The following is a 24,598-nucleotide window of genomic DNA, read 5'->3' as shown; positions in this document are numbered from 1 at the left end:
AAATTTTTGACCAACTAGTTGGATTTTACTAAAACAAAAAATCAAATCGCCGTAGGGCTTGGTCTTGGCCTCTTCCACGAGGCTCTTACATGTAGCTAACCAAGACAGGTTGAGTGTTTAATATCTTTCCGTTCATTAGAATCTTGGAACCGTTGCACGTGAACATGGTGCACATGGCTTCCATTTCCTATTGACCACTCCAGAATATACCATAACATATCATATATCTTTGTTTTTCTCTTTGTTTGTCACCCCGAAATTTTGCAGAAGCATTGTTTTCAGTTTCTCTCGGGCCATGTTAACTCCCAAGAGAAACTGAAGACAATACTTATACTAAATATTGGGGTGACAAACAAAGAGCATTATGGTATGTTATGGTATTTTCTGGAGTGGTCAATTGGTCAAGTGCGTTCTCAAGTGTGGTGAAGACCATACTTGGCGACGAACTTCGGCTTTTTTGAACTACGAACGTTTCCGTGGTCACCCAGTAAAGTTGAAGTGGGCACATTTTAACCCTTCAAACTCAAAATAGGTTCCAAGTACACTTAGATTATACTTGATAGCTCTAGTGTAAGGCCAACAATCGACAATATTCGCACTGAAATGTACTATTCATGGAGGTATGTATGGTCCGCATTTATTTGGAAAAATTAGCACAACGTAACAGTAAATGTTTTAACCCGGAGTTTTGGGCGTTTCGTAGGCCACGTTTGTAAAAATTACGTGATGAGGTTTAAAAAGCATTTTGTCAAGCTGTTCTAGAGATATACAGAAAAGCGTTAAAAGTCAAAATTTAGAATAAAGTTGCATTTAGACAAGTGGTGACAGAAAACAGTTGAGTTTTCAGGATCGTATGAAAGAAAGTACACCAAATTTTCCAAGCAGCAAAATATGATATTCGTAAGCATTCTGACGCTACTTAGGATTGATTTGAGTTATTTAGAACTTTTTCTATGAAAAATATATCACGGCTATTGAAAATATCAGGTTTGAAATATATTTACGTTTAATTTGAATTCAAACAAACGGAATTTTTTATTTCTCGCGGAGGTTATTTGCTAAATACCCCGTTTTAAGTTCCTGGTGTAGGATTTTCAGTAGCAGGTCAAGATTTCGCAAAATTCGGCTTTTATCGATTTTCATTTTTTTTATTGTTGACATACTGATATTGATTTAACTTAAAACTACATTTTGACAAACTTCAATTCAAAATCAATTAGTGGTTAAAATTTCTTAACGATTGGATAAAATCACTTTTAAGGCGAATGAAAAACATTGGTATAGTCTCCAAAAAACTGTATCGAAACACCCTAAGTAGTCGGGTATTTAGAAACTAAAATACCAAACTACATGCAACACTCGCGTCACAGGTAAAACACTTGTCACAGGCACTCCACTCGTCACAGGTACAAACAAACGTTAGAGAATCAACACTACAGGTAGAATAATAACGCCAACGCCAAAATGAGAATTAATTACCTTACAACTCTCTCAAATGGAACGCACAAAAATTTGGCAAAGCATTGTTTTAGATGTTTTTTCTTCATATATGTCTCAAAGATTGACCCTCTTCATAGGCGACTAACAGGAGCACGTGATCAGTTATTTAAAGATAACTGCGCACAAAAATGGCTAAGATGCAGCGGATTGTTCGGATAAAAAAGACAGACAAAAAGGAAGATTAAGCCGTCAAACGGATATGTTTTTGGATATGTTTTTTATTGTGTCCAGGGCTCATAAACCGCGTTTACGGTTCATTTTTAGTGTCACCTGAACTACCTGCAGGCCCAACAGTATCTCCAACCCTGCCAGTCACGTTGCTTCCTCCGGTGTCGAAGGGTAAGTAAAAAATGGAGCTTAAGTGCCAGTTGGTTTAAACAAACGACTTGTAGTCTGATGTGATAAATTCAGTTACAGATTGCTCGAGACTGTAACGAAAGTACTCTGATAGACTGTTCACAGTCGCCTATTTTCCCGTAAGTTCTTAGAGATCGACCACTTTGCTTTGACAGGCGGCCATAAAGCAAGATGGCCGCCCGTATCTCTCCTGACGATCTTACGAAAAAATAGGGGACTGTGGCAGTCTAGCACTCTGATAGAACACAATACAGTTTTGAAAGGGCCAAGTAAAAGCGGTTGTACTCTAGTAAGAAATGTTATTCTTTCAATTTTGTTTGAAAAAAAAAAAAGAAAATGGATTTTCCAGGGCAATACTTTTGAATCTGCTATGTTCTCGACAATATTCTTCAATCCGCTTTGTGCTGCGCCTGTGTTCCTGTGTATTGACATAAACCCTCAAGAAAGTGTTCATGTATACGCCCTCACGTTCTTAAGGGATCTAGCAGTATGTGATGCGTCAATAGGTATGACGTCAGAGTTTTCGAAACTTGCCTTGCTGCGGTGCACAGAAAACACTCTACGTTCGCGAGAACGTTTTAGAAACTTCGGGTCTTTATCTTTTTATTGTGGGGTGAAGTCCAAAACGAATAAAATTGTATGCTCTTTTTAAACCAAACCAATTAGTGAGAATAGTGTCTTACATCTACTCTTAAATATTCTTTGTTGTATTATAGTTTGCAATATAAAGTATGAAAAAGTTGGGTGTTTTGTCGATAAGTTGGCCAACAGCCAAGAGCTTGCACTGCCGGAAAAGATTCTTAACGAAAACCAGCTGGTTAAATGGGATAAATGGAATTCTTGGCTACCAGAGTTTGTCTGCAGGTGCGCCAATATAGTCCACAAAAAGAACTACCAGGTCTTTGGGATTCGAAACTTTGGTTGGTATATTTGTATTTTTATCTTGTTTTTCATAATACGTCAAAATAAATGTTTTGAACCATCTAAAATTCGAAACAAGCCAAAAATCAAACATCGCCTTTAAAGCGCCTTGGTAAAAAGCTATGGTAAGTTAACATCGACTCGCTTTATTCATATCACACAAACCTGATTAGAACGAGCGAGATCAAAAGATTTTGCTAATTAATCATGGTGCTAAACCCAAAAAACCATCGCTGTATAGCTGGCGATAGCGATCATATCAGAATGGATCTTAAGTTCAAGTTTTAAGCTTCAAGTTTACTTTGCAAAACAGAAAAAAAAGTTTTACAAAGAGTGTTTTACAAAGTAAGAGTTTTATAAAGGAGAAAAACGTAAGTCAAGAAAAGAAAACAAATCTTTACAATTGCATATATGTGCTTACAAACGTAAAAAAGAAAGAAAAGAAATAATGGAGGTATCTTGCATGATCTACTTTTTGTTATTTAATCCAGTTTAAGATTAACCATGAGTTTGTAATTATCTACAAAGTTATCTTCGGTTTTCAAAATATCTAATGCTCCGCAGTCCTTTAAGTTATTTATATATATTTTTTGAAAGTTGTCAGTATGTGTCAAGCCCTCCCAGTTATATGCCAATCAACATGTACATGCAAACAAAAACACATCTCATTATAGCCCCCTCCAGGATATTAATAGAGACGGAGCTTAAGCTCCACGTATACGGCAAACGGCAAACGTCAGATTCAAGCTGAGAATTTCTTCTTTCTCTTCTTTCTGATTTCTTGAGCTTTTTGACAATTGTGTATTATTCTCCTTTCATTATTCGCGTATTAGGCTGGTGACTGTTCTGTTCTTGGTAACCATTGTGTTTGATGAGTTAAGACCAAATGTCTCGTGTATTCACACGAAACTGATCATTGCTTGTCGTGTTTGCTGCGGGAGCAAGAACAGTAAAAATGCTTTATTTCGCTCGATAATGATATCATTTGTAAAAAAGCGTCTCGACTTGAAAATTTCCTGTAAACAAAGTAATTCACTTTGGACCATGCTGAGAAGCGCTATCTACTTCTGATTGGTCACGTATTGACAGTTGACGTCATCGGATTAGTTAGGAAATTGGCAGGTGTAATACAAAAAGGCCGGCTCTTATGGCAGGGGTTCTCTTTCCTCTTCCCTTTCCTTCTTTTTTCCTTTCCTCTCCCCCTCCCCTTCTTGCGGCTGCACGCAAGCCAGCAGTTTACGGTATGGTATCTTGCTCCATACCTTTACATACAACGATACGAGAGAAAGCTTAAAATGATTATTCTTGTGAATTTCAAAATAAGGGTGCTGCTCTATGTACCCATGCTTTTTTTCATGAAGATACAATAGAAGGAGTGATACCTTGTACATTTCCATAATCTACACTTACGCAGATTGGATGAGGGACACGTTACTTAACAGTACTGTCAAAGTAGATAGCTCACATTCTTTTCCGGTCGTTATTTGTTCTTCTGAAAACATTTCATTTTGTCGTTTGCTTGGATTGACGTAAATCGGATGTCAGGCAATTGCATACAGGCAACAAACACGAGGCCACTTTAATTATTGTCATCACTTCTGTAGTTCGTGCAAGTTGATGTTACGCGAGATCTGTTAGATATATTTCTCCAACCCTTTTTCATTAGTCCTATGGCTCCTATAATTACTGGAATTTTTGTGGCCGTCATTCTCTCATTTGTTCATTCGATTTTAAGGTCTTTATAGACATATCAGAGAGCAGGCAGCTCATAGTCATCATCACTATCATCATCATCATCATTATTATTATGATTAAATATTATTATTGGTAACGTATTTTCTTTATCTTTAATCGGTTAGTTGGCAATTAGCATAGGCTAATCGTGGCAATGGGATTGAATTTTGATCGCTAACCGGTTGATACAGTACTCAACTGGTTAACTAGACATCTCTTCATATTACTATTATATTAATGTGTAGGAGATTGTTGGTCTGGAAGGAACGCTGCTGATACTTACAACGATTTTGGACCTTCTGAACGGTGTCTTAACACCCTTCAGCAGCCGTGTGATGCCAACAGTGTGGGTGATTGTGCTGGTGATCAAAGCTCCAATTACGTCTATCGCATTATACTTACAGAAGGTCAGTCAAATGAACAGTGAAAGTTGCGTTCAAGTTTTAATGAGCCATAGTGTAAAGGTTTGAGTAAAATGGCGATATTACTAGTAGGGTTTAAAAGAGAACTGAAAAAAAATACAAAGACATGCATAGTAGGTAAACAGAAAATGTAAACCAACCATTATCTCTCCAGGCCTGGCAAATTTTCTCTCCCCCCACCCTTTTATCTACAGTTTCTCTTTTTTTGTTAATAATTCTGTTGATGCTGTACCTGATTTCTAAAGGTAGCTTCAAAGTAGCACCATTACTCATTTTTATCAAAAAAAGTTATCCTTTACAGTATAATTGATTTTGATATGCATGGTTATCTCATTTATTGGTCTACTCTGATTTCAGCTCAGACGGATAAAGCACCTGGTCCGTTATATTCCAAGGACAGTCAGCAAGGAGAGTTGTACGGTAAGGTACCCTCCTGCACTGCATTGATTAACGTTCTATTTCATATTACTAGCATAAGTCAACATGTCTGCGTTCTAGAGAGAGTTGAAGGGAATTGTTAATCAGGCCTTGTTACCATTGCTATTATACCATGCATTACTGACAATGCCCACACAAAAACTAAGAAAAACTTTGTAATCTGGAAACAAATAAAAGAAAACAGAAATGCAGTACTGTTTCATTTTTCATAAAAAAAAGTCTTTAAAAGTGCCCATAACTTATTTATTTTTTAAAATTATAATTGAAAGTACACAATACTAGAAAAACTCTGCGAATAGAATTGTTTAGAAAAGTCCAAATTTACAGCCATTTGGCTCTTCATCCGCCATTTTGGCCCTTCTTTCGCAAACCTCTCGAAAACAAAGAAACTTTGACGTAGATTAAGGAACCAAGAGGCAAATTAAGGAACGCTTGACTTAATATACAAGTAAACAAGTGTGGAGAAAGAAAGGTAAACTATGCTAGGAAGATGCGTTTGCTGAATTTGCTTCTCATGACGTCACATATGAGCCATTTACTTTCGTGATCAGTAGAATGGGTGTGCCGAAGTAATATAAACGTTAAAAATTTCTGAAAATATATTATTTTCTTCAAAACTCAAAATTTTTTGCATTATAAGCAACTGAATTTCTGCCTGTGAATTATTTCTTTTTCCCTTTTCTTCAGATAATTGTCCCGTGGATTTCATAAAGAGAGGTTGTTACAATAATTTACTAAATGCGAGACCTTTACCACAACCTCTGTTCACTGATCTCGATGAAAGCAGTCTCGATTTTAGTGGTTTTGCCATAAACTGGGGAAACTGGGATAGCCATTTGGATGATATGGTTTGTCGTTGTGCGCAGCTTTCAAAAGCAAAGGGATTCGGTAATTTTGGAATAGCTAACTTCGGTGAGTATCGCGTTCAATTGCAGACTGTATGGTTGTCCTTTCCAAAACATGCGTTTCTTTCAACGGTTGTACTCAAACAATCATTTCGTTTGAACTTTTATTGAAACAGTCACATTCAAATTTGTATTTTACAGCAAAATGCAAACGCCGTGATGTTCATCTGTATTTCGTCTACACCCTTCCAGCAGCTTACTACAATGGGGGGGGGGGGGGGGGGGGGGGCTACTGTGTTTCCCTGTCATTTTAATCTCCTTAAAACTGGTCATTTATGGCCTTTTTTTACATTATCGCAGGTGAATGCTGGTCAGGAGTACGAGCCGATAGACCGTACGATGAATACGATCCATCTGAATTCTGTATCACTAAAGAATTCGCCTTGTGTGATGCAAATGATCAGAATGCATGTGGTGGAAATAAAACAACTACTTTTGTTTACAGCATTAAAGAGAAGCTCGAGACACATCAAGGTAAAAGATATTAAAAGTGTACCTTCTACTGAGACACTGGACGAATCATACGCAATAGCAGATCATCTAATCACTTGAACTTTGCCTCGGTATGAAACAACTAACATGACACAATTGAAAAGATCAACTTAAAAAGTCAATTGTCATGTAGACTGATTAACTAAATGTAATTGTTTTTGTTTGGCAGGAAAGGCTTGTTTCACCCACTTCGAGAATATAGGTTGCTACGCTGATAAGCAACTTTCTCTGCGCCCATTGCCTGACCTCATATTTACGGATATGGAAGAGCTTTCTCCAAAGTTCAGTGGAAAGGAGGCAAAACTTGGTGAACTCGACATGTATCTTAGTGATGTGTTATGCAGGTGCGCCGAGCAAGCACAGGAGCTTGGCTATAAATACTTTGGAGTCCAAAACCACGGTAAGGCCGCTTATGTAGTACGATTCCGATGTAAAAAGAAAGGATAGTGACATTTTTATTTTAAGGTGTTAGGCAAGAACATTTTATAGAAAAAGCTTAGTTTATTCTATTGTTTTGAAAATCTGCCTGACGAAGGGAGGTGGTTTCAACATCCTGAAAAAAAATTGAGAGTTTTGGATATAATCAGATAAATGGCAGCTTTTTAATTCCAACGTAGCCCCAACTAGTAAGACTATAGTTAACGTTAGTTTTTTGTTATTAAATTTAAAAGGCGAGTGCTACAGTGGGCCAAGTACCCAGATGGACTATAGCAGGGATGGGCCATCAAATCAGTGCATTACAAGAGACTTCAATGAGTGTCCAGCAAAGGAAAATCAGGACGATTGCGTTGGAGCTCAAGGTGCTAATTACGTCTACCGAATTATTGGTCTAGGAGAAGAGCAGGAAATGGAACGAAAAGATTCTAGGAACTTTCGTCTTAGAAAACATCCAGTGGCAGACAAGAACGGAGGTTGACCCTGGTTGTGGATACCAATAGCTGTCAAAATAACAAAAAAGTATACTATCTATCTCTATAGGACGCTAGTAAATGAGGCCTTTTGCTGCTCTATTGTACCTGTCAGTGGACGAAAAGAACGGATTGCTGGTGTCTTGGGTTAACAATGATACAACGTAGAGTGTTATAGGCTTGCTGTAAAGAAAAGAATTCTGTGCTTAGCAGGCAATGGTAATACCCAGTGCAGGCGACATAGTGTATACCTACTCTAAGCAAACTACATTCTGAGGTTTCTTTGTTGTTCCCGTGAGAAGAAGAGAGCCAAACATAACTCAGGTCAAATCCGTCTTGACTTCAGTTTTGGAGACAATCGGTAGGGCAGTGTCATTCTATTTCTAAAGTTTGCAACAAAATATCAGGAAACTAGGAAATGTAAAGAGTGCACCTTTAAACTCCAAAGAGTGTAGGTACAATACAAGTTGTGAATTTATTGACCTGTTGCTGAACATTTATTCTTTTATATCCTTTATAATCCGTTTCACTAGTTTCTTTAGCCTGAGCGCGTGCAAAGTTTATATTAAGAATTTTTACTTTAAAAGGAGGCCAGTGAGGCTAATTAGCGCTTCTCTTTATTTTTTATCCATTTTTTTTTTTCGTGTTTTCCTTATACAATCTGTAACAAAAGGAAGTACATGAAGGGAAGAAATGTGGCCGTAAGAGATAAACAAATGCCTTCAAAACTTTTACTTGTCTGTAAGAAAACGCGACGGCTGTTCGGTCATTTGCGCGTCAATATTGCAATCGTTGACAGCAGTAGATGAGTTAAAAACAATCAGTTTTGTGCTCAATTATTCACCTCAGTGTCGGTGGCTATTGGTGAATGTTTACGCTGGTCAGTAATTTCCGCCACTGGCCACCTCCACTTCAGTGGATAACTGGTATATATCCTTAAAATCAGATGAATAGAAAAACTGTCAGGGATAAAAAGTAGGTGCACACTATTTCTTGGCTCAAAATGATTTGCTTTCCCTCTTCAGTTTGCGCGACGTTTTTATGCCTAGAAGATTGCGCATTGGATGTGACTATTAAGGCCATTGTTACTTTGGCATAGTTCGTTTTTGCAGTTTTATGGACAGAGACGAAGTCGAGGGCAATAAAAATAAACAAAGAACGAGGCCGATATCAAACCATCTTGACCGAGCTTGGTAAATATAGGATTTATTATAAGGCTACAGGGAAAAATTTTTCTCGCGGGACCAACGTGGGAAATCTCGAGCGGGAATGATTGACCCATCATGCCTGCCCGGGTAGTCTGTCAGAAGTCAGGGTTCGCTTCATCTTCGGATATGGCCATATGAAAATTTCATGTACAGTACTGACAATCTACAATGGAGATCAAAAGTGTAGGAGTAGTTGAGATGATCATGGCCCTACCCCAGGCAATGTTCATGGGTACAAACAAGTTAATGTGTTTTTGCACAACATTGCTCATGGGGCGAAGGGGAATGAAACGATGAAGGAGAAGAGGCGGAGAAGAGTCCTTAGTAATGTTTCCTCGAACAGTTTACCTGGTGGTTCCAAGTTTTTTTGATCCCCATTGTATGTTAAAAGAGATCAAATTAAAGGTACATCTCTTCTACATGGCTAAAACAGTTGCCTCCCGATGAGAACGCTTCTGGGTACCAACCTTTGCTAGATACGACCTAGTAAAATTCATTAAATTACGAAATATGATTGGTTATCGAAACCGAAGCGCCCCAGATTCTCCAGCCACTTAGTGTAAGAAGTGGGTGGGACAAAGCTTGTGGTCCGTGTGTTATGTTACTTTCCTGTGACTTCCAACGTAAAGTTTCAGCAATACCAGCCATAAATAAACCAAATGAAGAAGATAAAAAAAAAAACAGCTCTAAAGGTAAACAAATCTGAATGGTCGGGTCGAATCTCACTTTTTATCACTCACAGTTTACCTACTGCACATTTCGTTCTTTTACTTGAGTGTTGTCATAAAATTTAATGGAATGGACCATGAAAAGTAAAATACAATGAGATGCACAAAGCCTTACGTAATAAGCGCGTCAAGTGTAAAATTTCAAGTAGTAGATTGACTCTCGCGTAAGTTAAATCTTGCTTTGTAACCCGCGAGTTGTTATTTTGTTATGCGAGTTGTTGTTTTGTTATTTTGCCAACTTGTACGGATTGAGTTAAACAAATGACCACCATTTCCCACTTCGTCTGCCTTTGTTGTGTTCTTCAATCTGTGATTTGGCCCGTGAAAGGAACATATTATATTAAGCCAACAGGTAAGTTTTAAATTTAATTTGTTGTTCTAAATAATAAGAAGCAGATGTCGGAAAGGTGTGTTAATGCACCGCAAAAAACAAATCGTGAAATACAGGAAGCAGCTTATAGCATGTGAACTTTTTTTGCTTTAATTCTATTCTGACAGATTTTAATTAAGTTAAATTCACTTCAGGGATAATGGTTCCTTATTATCTATCCCGCGGTGAACTCCTCAAGTGTTAAACCTCAATTAACCTTTCTTGGTCTGCTTGAAAAGTTCACCCACCGACACAAGCAAGGAAGTTTCTTTGTAGGGAAGTGAAAGCCGAACTCCACAGAAAAAAGTGAATGTAATGGCCAACTTTATTATTTTTACAATTTTATCAATGGTGACAGGAATAATCTCTGACTGTCAATAGCTTTTATGGGAAAGGCGTCCATTCAGGTTGTTGTTGCAGACCTAGCTAGCTGCAATAACAAGCCTTAGCTGATTCTGGAAATGGAAGCCGATGACACCGTTTTTATTGTCGCTGAAATTCCTAACAAACAGCTGTTTTAGGAAGACCTCGAAATGTTGTACGCTTTTTTCCAAAGGGATTGCATATTGAGCGTTATTCAGTAGTTTTGCACCTCGATAAGCACGTTAAGCAAAACAATCAAACAAACAAAAGGATATTAAAATATTAAGATTTAAGATATTAATAAGCCAGATAACCGATCAAACATTCAAATACGGTGAATTGGAAGGACTAACTCCAAAATTCGGGCCCTCATAGGAAATGGACACCTATACTTCAGTGTGTCCAATCTTTAATCCAAAATAACAAAGCCAAAATTAAAACCAAGTAAAGGTACCTGATAAACACAGGTAATGTCTCTGCTTATTCACCATTAAATCCGTCCTGTCCCTTTTTAAGATAAAATTTACTTGTCCTCTTTTGATGGAAAATTTAGAGCTCCAGCTTGAGGTCTGAAGGCTGCGTAGGGCTATTCATGAGCTTTTTTTGTCAATTACGCTTGAGGTAAGAATTAATGAGAACAAGAACAACACAAACAAACCAACCACCGAAAACACGCTTTTTGGAAAGTAGAAATTAGCGTAGGGGCAATTCCGCCTTAGATGTTAATTGTAAAAGAAATAACCAAGTTAAATAAATAGCTTGTGTAATTTGATTGTTTCTTTTGATATGCAGGCCGATATGAGATTACGGAGATACCGCTACCTTCGTCAGTTATTGAGCAGCTAGAGCAAAACAATAGATATTCACCAATACAAGGTCCTGTGACACCGACCGGTGTGATGATTCAAACAGCTCCAACTATACATATACAAGTACCAAAACCAGGTATTGTTAAAAATCATTTAATCGATCTATTACTGATGAATCATTTTGTTGACCTTGCTGTGATTCCAGTTCAACTAACCTTCAGCTCGCTGAGACTTAAGATAGTCACAATTATTATATCTCAGTAGTTGAGCATGTTAGCATTTCTTTTTTTTTGTATAAATGGAATCATTGAAATTGGTGAATAGGAGATTTTGAACATCAATAGAATGTATTTCATAAATGCACCTTTCATTGAGAGAGTTTCAAATCTCATTTAAATGTTTTTCAAGCTTGGAAAATACCGTAACGTAATTTCGAATCTAATGGTCAAAACCTAGAAGAGAAAGAGGTTTTTTTCCAAAGTTGCGAATCATGAAGGCACTATTTTTGCTATAGCCCAAGATTTAGATTTCAAATGTTTGAAAATATTTAACAGAGCTTTCATCACAATGTAAAAAACTATTTTCCTGGTTTTTATTTAGTTTCATGCCCCCCACCCGCTACCTGTCCATGTCCATGTCCACAGCCTTCCCACACAGGAAATTTGGCGTCCTCTCTGCGTCCACTTCCCAGGAATGACAACGAGACCAAGAACTGTCCATCTCTGTGTATTTGTGTTTGTACCGACGCTATTCAAACTAAAATCAAATTTCCAAACGTCCCTGGAGGTCAGATTCCAGTAATCAGACCTTCTAAATCTGGTTTGGAGCCAAGTTTTAGTTCCGTAACATCCCCAAGCCAGTTTAGGGGTACAGTGGTTCCCAGTGTACAAACAGCAGCTGGTGTCACTCCCAAGATTCAAATGCCATCATCCAGCTCAACGGTCTCTTACTTCGCCCAACAAAGCCCTAGCTACCTCACTTGCACTAGTATTGGAGGTACTAATTTCTGTAGTAGTTAACAGTTAACAATTAGATTGTTTTGAGAGACTCTTGAATCAGTCAAGACCTAGTACTCGGGCATTGTTACAGAGCAACCCAAATTTCAGTTTTTCTCTATTTGCTGTATTTATCTTAACACCAGTTCAACTACAAATCTAAGCTATCTTAGGGTTTAGATTCATTCTAAAGTATCTTTAGTGGTTTAACATGTAAGGTAGATTACACTTTTTACAGCGAAAACTTTTATACATTCCATCACTGACAGAAAAGGTTTAACTGTGAAAGGTTTGAACCCGGGATTCATTTCATAAGTCGGTGAAGCATGATTGTCCGGGAGATCGTAGTCCAGAATAGGACTGTCCTTGACAGTGACTGGCCTTTCAACTTTTCCCTTGGGACTGAATACTTTGGACAATGCAAGAGAAAATGAAGAATGCAGAGTTAAAAACAGGGCAGAATCTATCGTTGAGGGGAATTTGCCGGATTGTATCTTCCAGTTCGTCGTTGGCCTACCCTCTTACTGTTAAAAGATTACTAAGATATTGTGTAGCCAAACCGCATATACATTTAAAAGCAAGCATTGCAATCCTAAAATTAATTCTAAACCTAATCCCAAGTTAATGAAGCCTAAAGAAGTAACGGAGTAATATGGCTATGTTTTGGCATATAACTCGGACTGCCGCGTTTTGCAAGCGCTGTAGTTTCGAGAGATGGACTGCGGGAACACCATACAATAAAATGTTACAGCCTGTACCAAGCACTTAGTAATGCCATACTTAAAAACTTTCTATTACATCTTATATTATGCAAATGGTATAGTACGGATTGACAGGGTTACGTATACCAATCACAATGAATTCCGTCTTGTCCCCTTTAAGTTTCATCTTATCTACCGTCATCCACGTTCTAATGTCCTAAATACAATTCTGAGCAGCATAAATAGCATCCACTTGACTAGTATGTTAGTCAGGGCTAAATGACAAATATAACTGTGTATCATCTACATTAGCATGTACTTCCGGAAGATGGTTTCTTTTTTCACTTCAAAAAGCTTGCTGGCGTATATTGTAAAGAGCAGAGGTCCGAGGCAAGAAACCTGAGGTACACCAAACCGCAAATCGAAGGTATCTGGGTAACCGCCATTAATAAATATACGTTGGGATCTGCCTCCAATGTAGGATCCAAACCATTGCAGAGAAGTGCCAGATGCCCCGAAACTAGACTCCTTACGTCTAAAGAGCACTTCCTGGTAAACCGTATCAAATGCGGCGCTTAAATCAAGCAGAACCCACAAACTCTCTTTTGGTCCATGTTTGACTGAATGTCAATGTGTTCTTTAAGTAGAGCCGTTTCAATACAATGGAACTTCCTATATGCTGATTGCAATAAAGGATATGACGAAAACTGTTCCATGTGACTGTGAATTTGAGACAGCACGCTTAGTTTTGAAACGAACTGAAGATTTCTGACAGGTCTTATATCCTGAAACGAGTAGACATTACCAGGCTTCACGCGGACAGGCGAAACAAGTGGATTCTTCCATTCAGGTGGAAAATAACCTGAAGACAAAGACGATGACACGTAGAAGCTCATCTTGACAGTTCACAACCATTGATGCAGACGTGGGGTCGAGTGGACTCCTTTCCTTAGCCGACATTTGTTCAAGCTGAATGACATCTTCGTGGGATAGCAGTTGGAAACCATGTAATTTGATCTCCTCAACTGCAGGTGTCTACTGGTAATCTGTTAGGTTCATTTGGATCAAGCTCCATACGGATTTTGTGAATCTTAAGGAAAAAGAATAGGCCGATGTCATTAGCAAGCAAACTTCTTGAGGCTGTCCAACCTAAAAGATCTTAATTTTCTGTGAGTAACCGTCCTAGCTGTCGTTGCAGTTACTTTTGCCAAAATCCTACAAACAACAGATCCATGATCAGAAAAGTAACCATCAACCTACGGTGGTGACCTTATGACCTTGCGGATGATGATAAGGTCAAGTGTGTGACCCTCACACACAAATGTCTTGTAGTCTCCTGTTCTGTAAACTTGGCAGTTCTGCTCTTTTTAGAAGTTTAGGGTAGCTAACATTGTTCCTAAAAACAGCACACAGGCCCCTTTCTTGCATCCGCTTGATTTTACGAGAATCACTGGCTCGGCAAAAGTGCCACACAAGGTGGCAATATGTAAGGTGCGGCAATATTGCTGTTTTAAAAAACATAAGTTTAGCATTTGTCGGAATCAAGTTTCTAAGTCTCATAAGGACGCCAATTTTCTGACCGGCAATTTTACAGATCATGTTAATGTGCTCTGAAAAATTCAGCTTAGAATCTATTGTGACACCCAACAATTTGAGAGAGTCAGTTATACTAATATCATCTGATCACTTGGGTGGTGTTATTATCGCTTTGGCCATGTCCGATGTTCATGGTTTGATATTTCTTCAAGTTCCCGGCTAGAAGATTTGAGTTGTACCAATTAGTGGCTTGCTGTGCACTTTCCTTAACCATTAATATAACAGAGGACTGATCCCGTCCTGTGTAATAGATCTCATGATGGTCCGCGTACATAGACAGGTTAGTTGTTACACAGAACGACAAATCGTTCTTGAATATATTCCAAAGTAAGGGACCTAGAGCGGATCCCTGTGGACAGCCTCGGTTAACAGTCCTACTTGAACTGACAAGGTCCCCAATCTTCACCCACTAATTGCGATCACACAGATAAGGAAGTTTTGTTTCTTTGTTTTACTTCAGCTGTGAGTAATATATTATATTACACCGGAGATGAGCCCATCATTCTTATGTAGCTGGATCTCAGTAATTGCAAGGAGGTAGAATTTCTTGTCACAACAAAATTTGGCGGGAACTTCGTGACGTCAATTCCCTGCCAAAACTGCCAAAATCTGAAAAACATACGTTTTTTTGGAATGGTGAGCTCTATGTTGTTTCAAAATTTCAACTGAATTGCGTTAAAACTAAAAAAGATGAATAACTAAAGGTGAGCGTTTTTGATGCCACATATGCCCACCGAAAACGTAATTCACGAAAAGTCCTCTGAGTTTTTCATCGTTTTCCATAGGTGTTAGCTGCATAAGTGGATAAGCTTGAAAGTGTGAAGGTGGCGGTCCAATCGATTTCATTGCTGTGTATACACCCGGATTTTCAGACAAGATTCGACGGTCATGATTCGACCTGGCATGATTCGACACTTATCACGTGACGCACGGCTTTGCAGTACGTGAACGGTTGCAAAAATAATGGCAGGCGAGAGTTCTGCCGTGGGATCCGAAACAGTGAGAAAGACATAAGCGCAACGAAGCTAGAATCCCTCTAAATGCGTTTTACCTGAACACGAAAGCTTTGTTGCGTGGAAGGCGGCGACTTGATACAGCATGATATGATAAACCTGGAGTTCGATTGCCGAGTTGGAATGTATTTGTAGGCGATTTCATAAATCGGCGGACGAAAGAATGTCAATTAGGCGAATGAAAGCGAAATAGTGCGATCTTCTAACGTTTTGTCTTCTTCCGTATGACAAGGTTTCGGTAGGTTGCTCTTTGAGAATACCAGCAGTAATGCAAATTTACTAAACAGGGAATCAAATTTGTATTTCCTGAAGTTGGTACTTTTCCTCCTTACTTAGCTTCTGCATGGTTAAAAAATAACAGGAAGACTTGACGTTTTGCAGAATAAGTCAACAGATAAATTGATCAGTCTGCCGTTGTGAAAGAATTTATTGGAGAGTTTAACAGATTTGTTTTGTCGTCCTCGACCTACGACCCTAGTGAGCTCAAATTTTGCAAAGCAGATAAAGAAAACCTTGCATAAAAGAAAGCAACATTTGTTTTTATTGAAAAAGGGTAAAATATAATATTTCCTTAAAGATCAAGGTAGAAGCCTAATAAAAAGGTCGAGAAAAGAGCCCAAAAACTTATTGATCGAGACGTCGACACGGGCGATAACACCCTGTACTGTACTGCGATTAGATTATGTGACTTGTATGAGAGACTGTTGTCTGAAAAGGACAACAAATTATGGATTACAGTCCTCTTTTTCTGAATTACAAGAGAAACATTTTTTAAGCTATCATGAAAGTAAATTTCAAATTGTGTGCTTTGATTTCGGTAGGATATTCAAGGTAAAAACGTATACTGCTTGGTAACCTCTCGGTCGACTCATGTCTAAAAATCCGGGTGTATACACAGCACTGAAATCAGCTGTAATGCTGGTGTCATTAAATCCACAGTATCAGATTGACCAAGATGCACACGAGCAGCCGATTATATCAGTAATTTCTGGAACAACGTCTGTACTTTTCGGTAAAAACCCAGTCCAATCTGTGCTCCAAGTCTTTACAAAGGGAGAGGATTACTTGATTTGACCGTAGAGATATTTTGAAGTACCCGAAAAGAGAAAAAGAACGGAGAGCAGAAGGCCGTGTCGGCAGCTAATTAGCCATGACATGTAGTATGATGTACGGTATAGTCACTGTCGTAACAGGGCTAGATTTAACGTTAGTTTGAGTGTTGGCGAATTGGCGTTACCGTGAGTGTTCCGTGTAACGAAGTCCTTGTTGTAGTTGTTTTTGCTAAAAACGTTGTTTAGGTAGTCAGTCTCGTTTTGTACGCTGCCGGGTGAGTCGCAAACTAGTTGCGCTCGTCTCGTCAAAGTCCGACCTCTCACAAGGCCACATCAATACGAACTTTGACGATGCAGTCCATAACCAGAGTTTATAACACCATCAACTTACGTGATACAACTCATTTTGACCCTGAAGATGACTACAGCACAGGTTGTCGAAACATCAGTTCCGTCAACGACAGTCCTATTCATGACTACGATCACCAGGACGATCATGCTTTACTTTCTTAATATAGGTCAGTATTAATGTCATGCTTTGTATTATACAAAGCTATATAAAGAGAGAAATTTGATGTTATTTATTGATTATTTAAGGAAAAGGTTTTTTTTACAGCTCAAGTACCAAGTGCATCACCGTGTTCAATTTCATCAATAACCCCTGCTATAGGTAAATATACTCTTAGTACACTTGTGACAAAGGCAACTGATCATACCTCAATCCATATACTAACAGAGTCATACGTATCTACACTCTAAAACTTATCCTTGAGGAATACAAAAAATTATAGGTAATATTTTATTGGATGATTATATATTCCCTATCCTCATGGCCCATGGCAAAAACGGTGACAATCTATGCTAGTTTCATATAAACTTTGAATTGTGCAATGTTACACTGCACAGAAAATCTGCTGTGGCACTAAATATTGGAATTAGCAACTCGGGTTCAATAAAATCAACTCTTATTAAAACCTTGCCTAATGATATGTTACGTGATTGGTCTATTTTGTCCTTGGCAAGTCCATTGCAAACCCGATTCCGGAAAACGAAAACCAGAAACTCTTGTCATCGGTATGTTAATCCATAATACCCCACTCCTGCTGGGACCAATTGAAAACGTTGCTCGAAAGTTGTCGTCCATTTTCTAAACAAAATAAATGTTTTCATGGTGTAGGGAACCTCTATCTATTGTCCCTCTCGATTGAAATTCGTGTCAGCTGAGCATACAGTAACCATTATGTAGGATTAGCTAAGGGGCTGGAGACGGCTGACATTTCAGACTAGCAAATACTCTGCACCAGATTTCATGAGCTTCAGCTTTACTAGCACGCCTTAAGTGTTCATTTGAAAAGGAAATATGTCTGAAATCAGTGTCCACGAAAACATCCAAGATTCGTGGGAATCCAATTTAATGTTTTTAATACAACAGAATTTTTCGCCCTCTGAATAAAGTTAATCCGGATTTCTGAAAATACGGGAAATATTTGCTAGTGGAATCCGCAATCCGGACACGTTGGCTTGTGGAATTCAGGCTTTCTGGGCTTCGGAATCCGTTATTCAGCTGAAGGTATCCGGATGCCCGCTTAAAATTGGAATCCAGAATCCAAGTTCCATTGACAAGGAATCCGTTATCCAGTAGCTAGAATCCAGAATCCAAGAATGTTTTAAAGAACATCAAAGGGCAAGGATTTTGGAAAAACTAACTCAAATTTCTAGGAATTTATACATTCTACTTACTTGCAGTGACTGGTAAAGTGACAGCAGCAACTTCAGCAAGTAAGCAAGCTACACCATCACCATCATTACGTCCCTAGCAAGACCATTGCCGGCGTCGCAGACGCTCTAAACATTATGTATAGGGCGTCTGCGAATTAGTGCACAATATCGTGTTCGAATCCCGCAGAGTAGCATGAATATATGTCGGCGTTTTTGATTGGCTAGTTTCTTACGCAGTTTGTGATTTGTCCGATTTGAATTAAGTGTTGACAGGCCAAACACGGCTAATAGCTCATGACAAGAGAGACTGAGCTCGTGATAGTGTGAAATGTGACCTTAGAGTCAGCTAGAACAACAGAGGTTTTTCTCGCTCTCTTTTTGCGAAGTTTATGCAGTGCATGGAATATTCTACACTTTGACTGAGCATTTTTTTTTTTGGCCGCTTTGAGTCTCACATTTAGAGGTTAAGAAGGTGGTCTGTTCCATGCATGTTGAGGAATTAGTTCCTGTGGTTTATGTTTCTGCAGATGTTTTCTGACAGGATTTGATCACAGACGCAGTTTACCGTTAAATGATTTTCTTTTATAACCTCTGTTTAAGCCTTAAGCTTTTTTCTTGCGGCTAAATAACCTTAGTTTCTTTAGTTTTCTACGAAATGCCTGGACCGGAATCCGGGACCTGAATACCTGACTTGGACCTAATGTGTGTAGTTTATTTTTGGCCGTGAATATCATGATTTCCTGATTTGTTTTGATGCTAGAACTGTCGGCTAGATTGGAGAAGACGCTGGAAAACCAGTCGGCAAATTTACAAGCAAATTTTGGTCGTGAAGGAATTCTCTCAAAGTATTTTTTTTTGTTCAGAAAAAGGCTTTAAAGTTCGAAATGCTCTTTCATTGTTTACCGTGAACTGTAAACGACCCTGCCAACTCTCTCCAGGGAATTTTGACATGTCACTGCGCCTAACCGTCACGCACACGTAAGAATTACGCCAATCGTGAGGCGCATAAGAAAGCCGCCTATCAGAAACGCTTACATATGTCCTTGCGACTCTGCAGGATATTTGAACGAGCTTTGTGCACTAATTCGCAGACGGAATATACAAATGGTTTAGACCAGTGCGTGGGCCGACTGCAGCGCAGGCTAGCAAGACCAAGGCAGTACAAAAATAATGAAAAATTAATGACACAATATAAGAATCCGCCAAATACCAGATGATTCTGACTTGCAGAAAAGGACAGAACATTTAAATCGAGGGACTCAGAGCAAAAACCTCTCACAGCAAGGGAGAGCTGCTTCGGATCCTTAAATTAAAACTGGTATGGGTTTGGCTAGCTTCTGGCCATAGCTAGCAATAGGAAGGACGAGGCTTTTGCTTTGTCTAGATTTTAGCCTAAAGACGTTCTAAAAAAAATACATCTACTTTGAATAATAATCCTCTTCTAAACAAGAATTATGTTTCTAAAGAAGTATGTTATCAAATAGCATTTAGGAGCTAGTAGATTTGGGAGGAGGAGAGGGTGGGGGCATGCTACTAGACCGTCCCTTCCCCTCCTCCATCAGCTCACGCGACGATCATAGATGTCGACTGTCTATGCCAGACGTCTGGTTTAAACGACCTCCAGCTGTTGCATGCAGAGAGATATCTTACTACCGCAATTGAAAGTTAAAGAAGGCTTAAAAAAATTTATACTTATTTATCTTTCACTTAAATCGACCATGAAGAACGAAGAAGAAAGAATACATTGTCACACGACGAGATTAAAAAGTAAGAAAAAAAACAGAAGAAACGGTCAATATCTCTGTCCTATGCACGCTGTTTTCTCTGTTGATCCCTCATCATTTCCTACAGCTGTGTAAATAATAAATGATAAATAAATAAAACAAAATGCTGTCTTAATCGATTGCATCGACAATTCTCAACCATCCATTGTCTTTGATAGGCTTTCATTTAAAGCTGTCAAATAAAAAGACAACAAAAAGGCGAAAATAGCATTACAGATGACACGTACAGTTAAGTTTACTTTCCAGACTTTAAACACTAATAGACCATGTTTCAGGCTTTTTTAATCGGAGTTACGATAAAGTAAATTATGTATATGCTAACAACAGAATTGCCTCTATTCTCAAAAATTTTCGTCTTTTCTTTAGTTATTGTTTATTGAACAGCCACGAGAGTATCCCGGATGTAACAGAACAACAGTCTCAGAGTCGAATGGTTTTCAGCAGGCAGAGCTAACGCTTTATAAATAGTTCATTCTTTGCACGAGCCGTTTAAGTCAGAATGGATGAATTAAAAAAAGACAGAAGGGTGATGGCTGCACAATTACAAGTATAAACCTGACTCCATAATCCACAAGTGTCTTGTTTATGACATTGAGATTTATAAAGCATCTCAGTTTCATTGTTCTGACTTGTCTGTTTATCACTTTCCAGTCCAGGAAAAGGTTTTCTTTCATTCGCTAATTTATGCTAAACATTATATCTCGTCAATGAATGATCGAAGCGAGGAAGCTACCCGAGAAGCTAGAGAAATGGTGCGCTGGTGATTGCAGTGCAGTGAAACAACAAAATATCGCCCGAGCCTCATATTTGCTAAAAGATAATATATAGATTTAGCCAGGGCTAAAAGCGAAGCCTCCGTTTCTATACTTATGATAAAAGCAATTAGTATTTACCAAATCAATGAATAGCAATTTTCACGCGTTTTGATTGGTTCCTGTAACTCGGAACATCAAGATAGCGTCTACTTTCAAGACATTTTCGGAAGACGAAACTTGAGCGATAAATGAAGCAGTCGTACAAACAAATACCACGAAAGGGACGACCTTTGGCTTGTCGGTGTTTACTGGTAGGTGGAAAATTATTTTCATGCGGAATTTGCAACGAAATCGTAAAAATGCCCTTTACAATGCCCCTCGAAATGTTTGCAAATTGTTAAAAAACTCCCTACTACGTGACGTTTTTAATTAACAAAAACAGTTAAGTTTAATTCAGAAAAACAGTTGCCTCCTTTCGCCAAGACAAACGGTAGCTGCATGTCTTAGATTCCCCGTCACCCTTGCAGAGTCTAGTACCACCCCCATAGAGTGTACGAGTGGACGGGTGTACGGTCACGTGACTACCAAATTTTCTCGGATGGATAGATAACCAAATTTTCTTAGCTATGTGGGTCTCCGCTGGCGCGCGCGTGGAGCTTCGCTATAAGTAAGAAATCTTGTGAGTACAACCCATCGACCTGACCGAATTTCATGTAATACACGTGTAGGACTTCAAGTGGCGGATCCGGAAAAATCCTCAAGAAGAAGTTTAATATAGGCGCCCGTCGGCTATTCAAAGTTTAACCTCTAGAAGTCAGGCTTAACTTTTCTCTAAATTTTTAACACAATTAATGATGAGCTCAAACAAAAGGAATGTCTGTAACCCAGGAGCGTTGGAACTTCTCGTTTTGTGGACCACAAAACGTTAATAGCGAAGCAGATGAAAAACGCCGAGGCCAGATGATTATCTCTGACTTCGCAAAGGTTGCGAAGCTTTGATCTAATCATTTGAAAATGACTCACATCAATATCCATAGTTCTATGAAGTCGATGAAGTATGTAATCCTTTTGAGTACTATATACCGGACTGATTTCTTCTCCATCACCGGGCACTGATTTGGATAACACCATATCTGACCGGCAACCTCAGGTGGAGAACTAAGATCGTGAGGAGGAGATAGGAGAGACCGTTGGAGATGGATATAGTATTTTTGGACTTTGAAAGACATTTGATGACGGTGTATTACCCTCGTCTCTTACAAAATGTATAAGGCCTTGAGTCTACGGGAAACCATTCTCAGGTAAAAATTGTTAAGAGCGGTTCAGAGTTAAGCGTAGAAACGCTACTCTAAACGTAACTGAGTTCTCTTTATTGTCGCATATGGCATTTGTACTGTATATTGTAGTGTATAGTACACGGTCTTAACGCAGAAATCTTACAGACACGTAAGTTCAACCCAAAAATCGCTTTAAGGATACATTGCGAAGACTTAAGACTGGAATACTGGAATTAAATCGGAAACAGAAAATTATTGTTAAAAAGTATTTAAAACACAAAAATTCACTCTGTCACACTTTATAAGCGTAGAGGACAACAATTTTTGGAATTGCTGATTATATCATAATAGTCACGCTAGAGATAAATCGTTTATTGTATCGATCATCTCTACCCCGTGTATTGATGGGGTTTTATAGTGGGTATGGTTTTATTGTAGCCTGGGCCTCCCCTCGGAAAAAATCGCCATTGCAGTCCGGTTAAATTCGCCTTTAGGCGAGTCTAGTTAAGGTTAAAAAATAGTCATCTCGCCAACCTCTTCCCCTTTATGTGACACATGAGGCTCAGCCAAAAAACGTTGGAAGTCTACACTAATGAGGGCCAAATTAGTACCTGGCATAACGTTTGTTAATTGATTTTAAATTGTATTTTTTTTGTAATTTGTTTGCCCACGGAGCACTTAGGAGTTCCTAAGAACTCGTTGAAACGTGTCCGTGCGTTCACATGGAATTGGATTGGGAAGTGTTGGTTAAGGAGTGGGGGAAACAGGAGTACCCGGAGAAAAACTCGGAGCAGTGGAGAAGACCAACATCAAACCACGCTGGGTCAGCTTTACGCCTGAAACTGCAGTCTAGGAAAAACTTTAATTTACAGTTTTTATTTCAACTAATGATGTAACAAATTAAAAAATTTTGAAGGGCACGACGCGATAAAATCAATTTTGAATATTTCTTTAAAAAGCTCAATTGCTTAAAAAGATATTTCAAGTGAGCAAGTTAGCACATTTCAAAATGCTATATCTATATCTATAACAATTAAGCTTTTCAAATTTTTTTTACATAATTGTTTCTACCTCGTCGAGTTCTTTAACAATTATCTTTTTTTACGTCACTAGCTGAGCTTTAAATTTTTCTGTCAATCATGCTACGTCATGTCCCGCCAAAACCATTAAAATCGAAAAACAAAAAGCATACGATTGTTGGAATACAAAGTTCTACCATCCTGCAAAGTATGACTGTCATAGTTATTCCTAGACTGCAGTTTCAGGCGTAAAGCTAACCTGGGATTAGTCGTTTTTTTTTTCGGGGTAAGGGAAAAAAGAACGCCTGATACATTTACTTAACGAGTCGTCTGCCGCCCCTTAGTTAAGGTATCCGTCAACATTTGTGTTATCGTGTCATATCTAACCGGAAATTCAAGCAGTTTGCAACGAAGGGGGCTATTACCCGAATCGTATTTATCTACCGTTACAGGCAAGCGGCACAGATACAGTAGTCGTTAGAGAGAACATCAGAGATTTTAAAGACCAAATTGGCACTGCTGTTATTGCGAATCTTGCCTTATCGTTGCTGTGTGGTACCTTTGTTCAAACCGTCAAGTTAAACGAATTAATAATTCATTGAAACAATAGTGGAGCAAACTAATTCTGTATTCTACTGAATTTTCCGCGGCAACAAATCTTTTATGGTCTTTCAGCGTTCGCAAAAGTGCGGGTTTAAAATCGTCAATAATCATTTTTTTTACTCACTTTCACGCAGTTGAATTTGATCGGAAATCAAAGACAACAATTCTGCCCGGTACGAGCAAGAAAGCATCGAAGAAGAAATAGCGGATATCCTTACTGTAGGCAAATAACAACTCGTTCTCATCTCAGCTGTAGAGGTTTTTCTCTTTTCATTGTTGGCAAAGTATCAGGATTTCTTTCTTTCAAGACCTAGCTAGCTTTAAAACCTAAGCTTGCTGTTACGAATTCCTCGGTCATCTTGTGGTTTCTGTCATGAAGAGGCGAAGGTGACAAAACCTATGTAATAGCTCTGGAACTCAGATATGTTGCTTAACCAATCGGTGCAGAGCTCCAAGGGAACTTTTTTTTTCGATCAATCAGACAAAAGTCCAGATTCTGGACTACAGGCAGACGACGCGTAAAGTAAATGTACTTTTTCCCTCGTCTCCAAAACATAAAGGGAAGAAGGACACCTGATCGCAGGTTAGCGTACAGCTGACTCGGCGTGAACTCAACTCTCATATGGCGTCAAAGCCAGGGCTCGAACCCGAGCCAACCACATTGGTGGGAGGTGAGAGCTCTCACCGCGGCGCCACCCTTGCCCCCCAAGGAATCAATTGGTTACCTAGTGAAGTTGTGATTGGGGTATAATAGAATGATGATGTAATGATGTAGTTAAACTGCCTAGTTAAAGCTACAAACATATTTACATGTTCTCTTTTTATTAAACGTGAGGGAGTTAGGTATTAACATGCGAGGAGAGTCCATGCCTATGAATATGACCTTCTAGTATTTTCATTATAGTGGTTGTTCGTTAAAGGATTGTTAA

At 38.7% G+C, this 24,598-nt stretch overlaps 2 protein-coding genes across 2 annotated transcripts in view; both read left to right on the top strand.

Moving 5' to 3' along the window:
- LOC140949661 (uncharacterized) overlaps positions 1-8,836 on the top strand; it is a 35,937-nt gene extending 27,101 nt beyond the window's left edge. Inside the window, exons 14-21 of the mRNA XM_073398810.1 lie at positions 1,765-1,839; positions 2,574-2,777; positions 4,758-4,919; positions 5,292-5,354; positions 6,060-6,284; positions 6,578-6,751; positions 6,939-7,169; positions 7,441-8,836. Coding sequence (XP_073254911.1) covers positions 1,765-1,839; positions 2,574-2,777; positions 4,758-4,919; positions 5,292-5,354; positions 6,060-6,284; positions 6,578-6,751; positions 6,939-7,169; positions 7,441-7,685 — 1,379 coding nt within the window. The 3' untranslated portion in view covers positions 7,686-8,836. The remainder of the gene's footprint in view (positions 1-1,764; positions 1,840-2,573; positions 2,778-4,757; positions 4,920-5,291; positions 5,355-6,059; positions 6,285-6,577; positions 6,752-6,938; positions 7,170-7,440) is intronic.
- An 869-nt stretch (positions 8,837-9,705) lies between these two features.
- On the top strand, positions 9,706-12,174 carry LOC140949660 (uncharacterized). The gene is made up of 3 exons (XM_073398809.1): positions 9,706-9,965; positions 11,139-11,291; positions 11,756-12,174. The coding sequence occupies exons 1-3, from the start codon at positions 9,875-9,877 to the stop codon at positions 12,172-12,174; spliced, it is 663 nt and encodes a 220-aa protein (XP_073254910.1). The 5' UTR covers positions 9,706-9,874.
- Positions 12,175-24,598: the final 12,424 nt, after the last annotated feature.

The sequence above is a fragment of the Porites lutea genome, chromosome 10 (genome assembly GCF_958299795.1).
Source record: "Porites lutea chromosome 10, jaPorLute2.1, whole genome shotgun sequence".
In the NCBI taxonomy this organism is placed as follows: domain Eukaryota; kingdom Metazoa; phylum Cnidaria; class Anthozoa; order Scleractinia; family Poritidae; genus Porites; species Porites lutea.
Note: the sequence above shows the minus strand (reverse complement) of the source record. Positions and strands in the feature narration are given on the sequence as shown.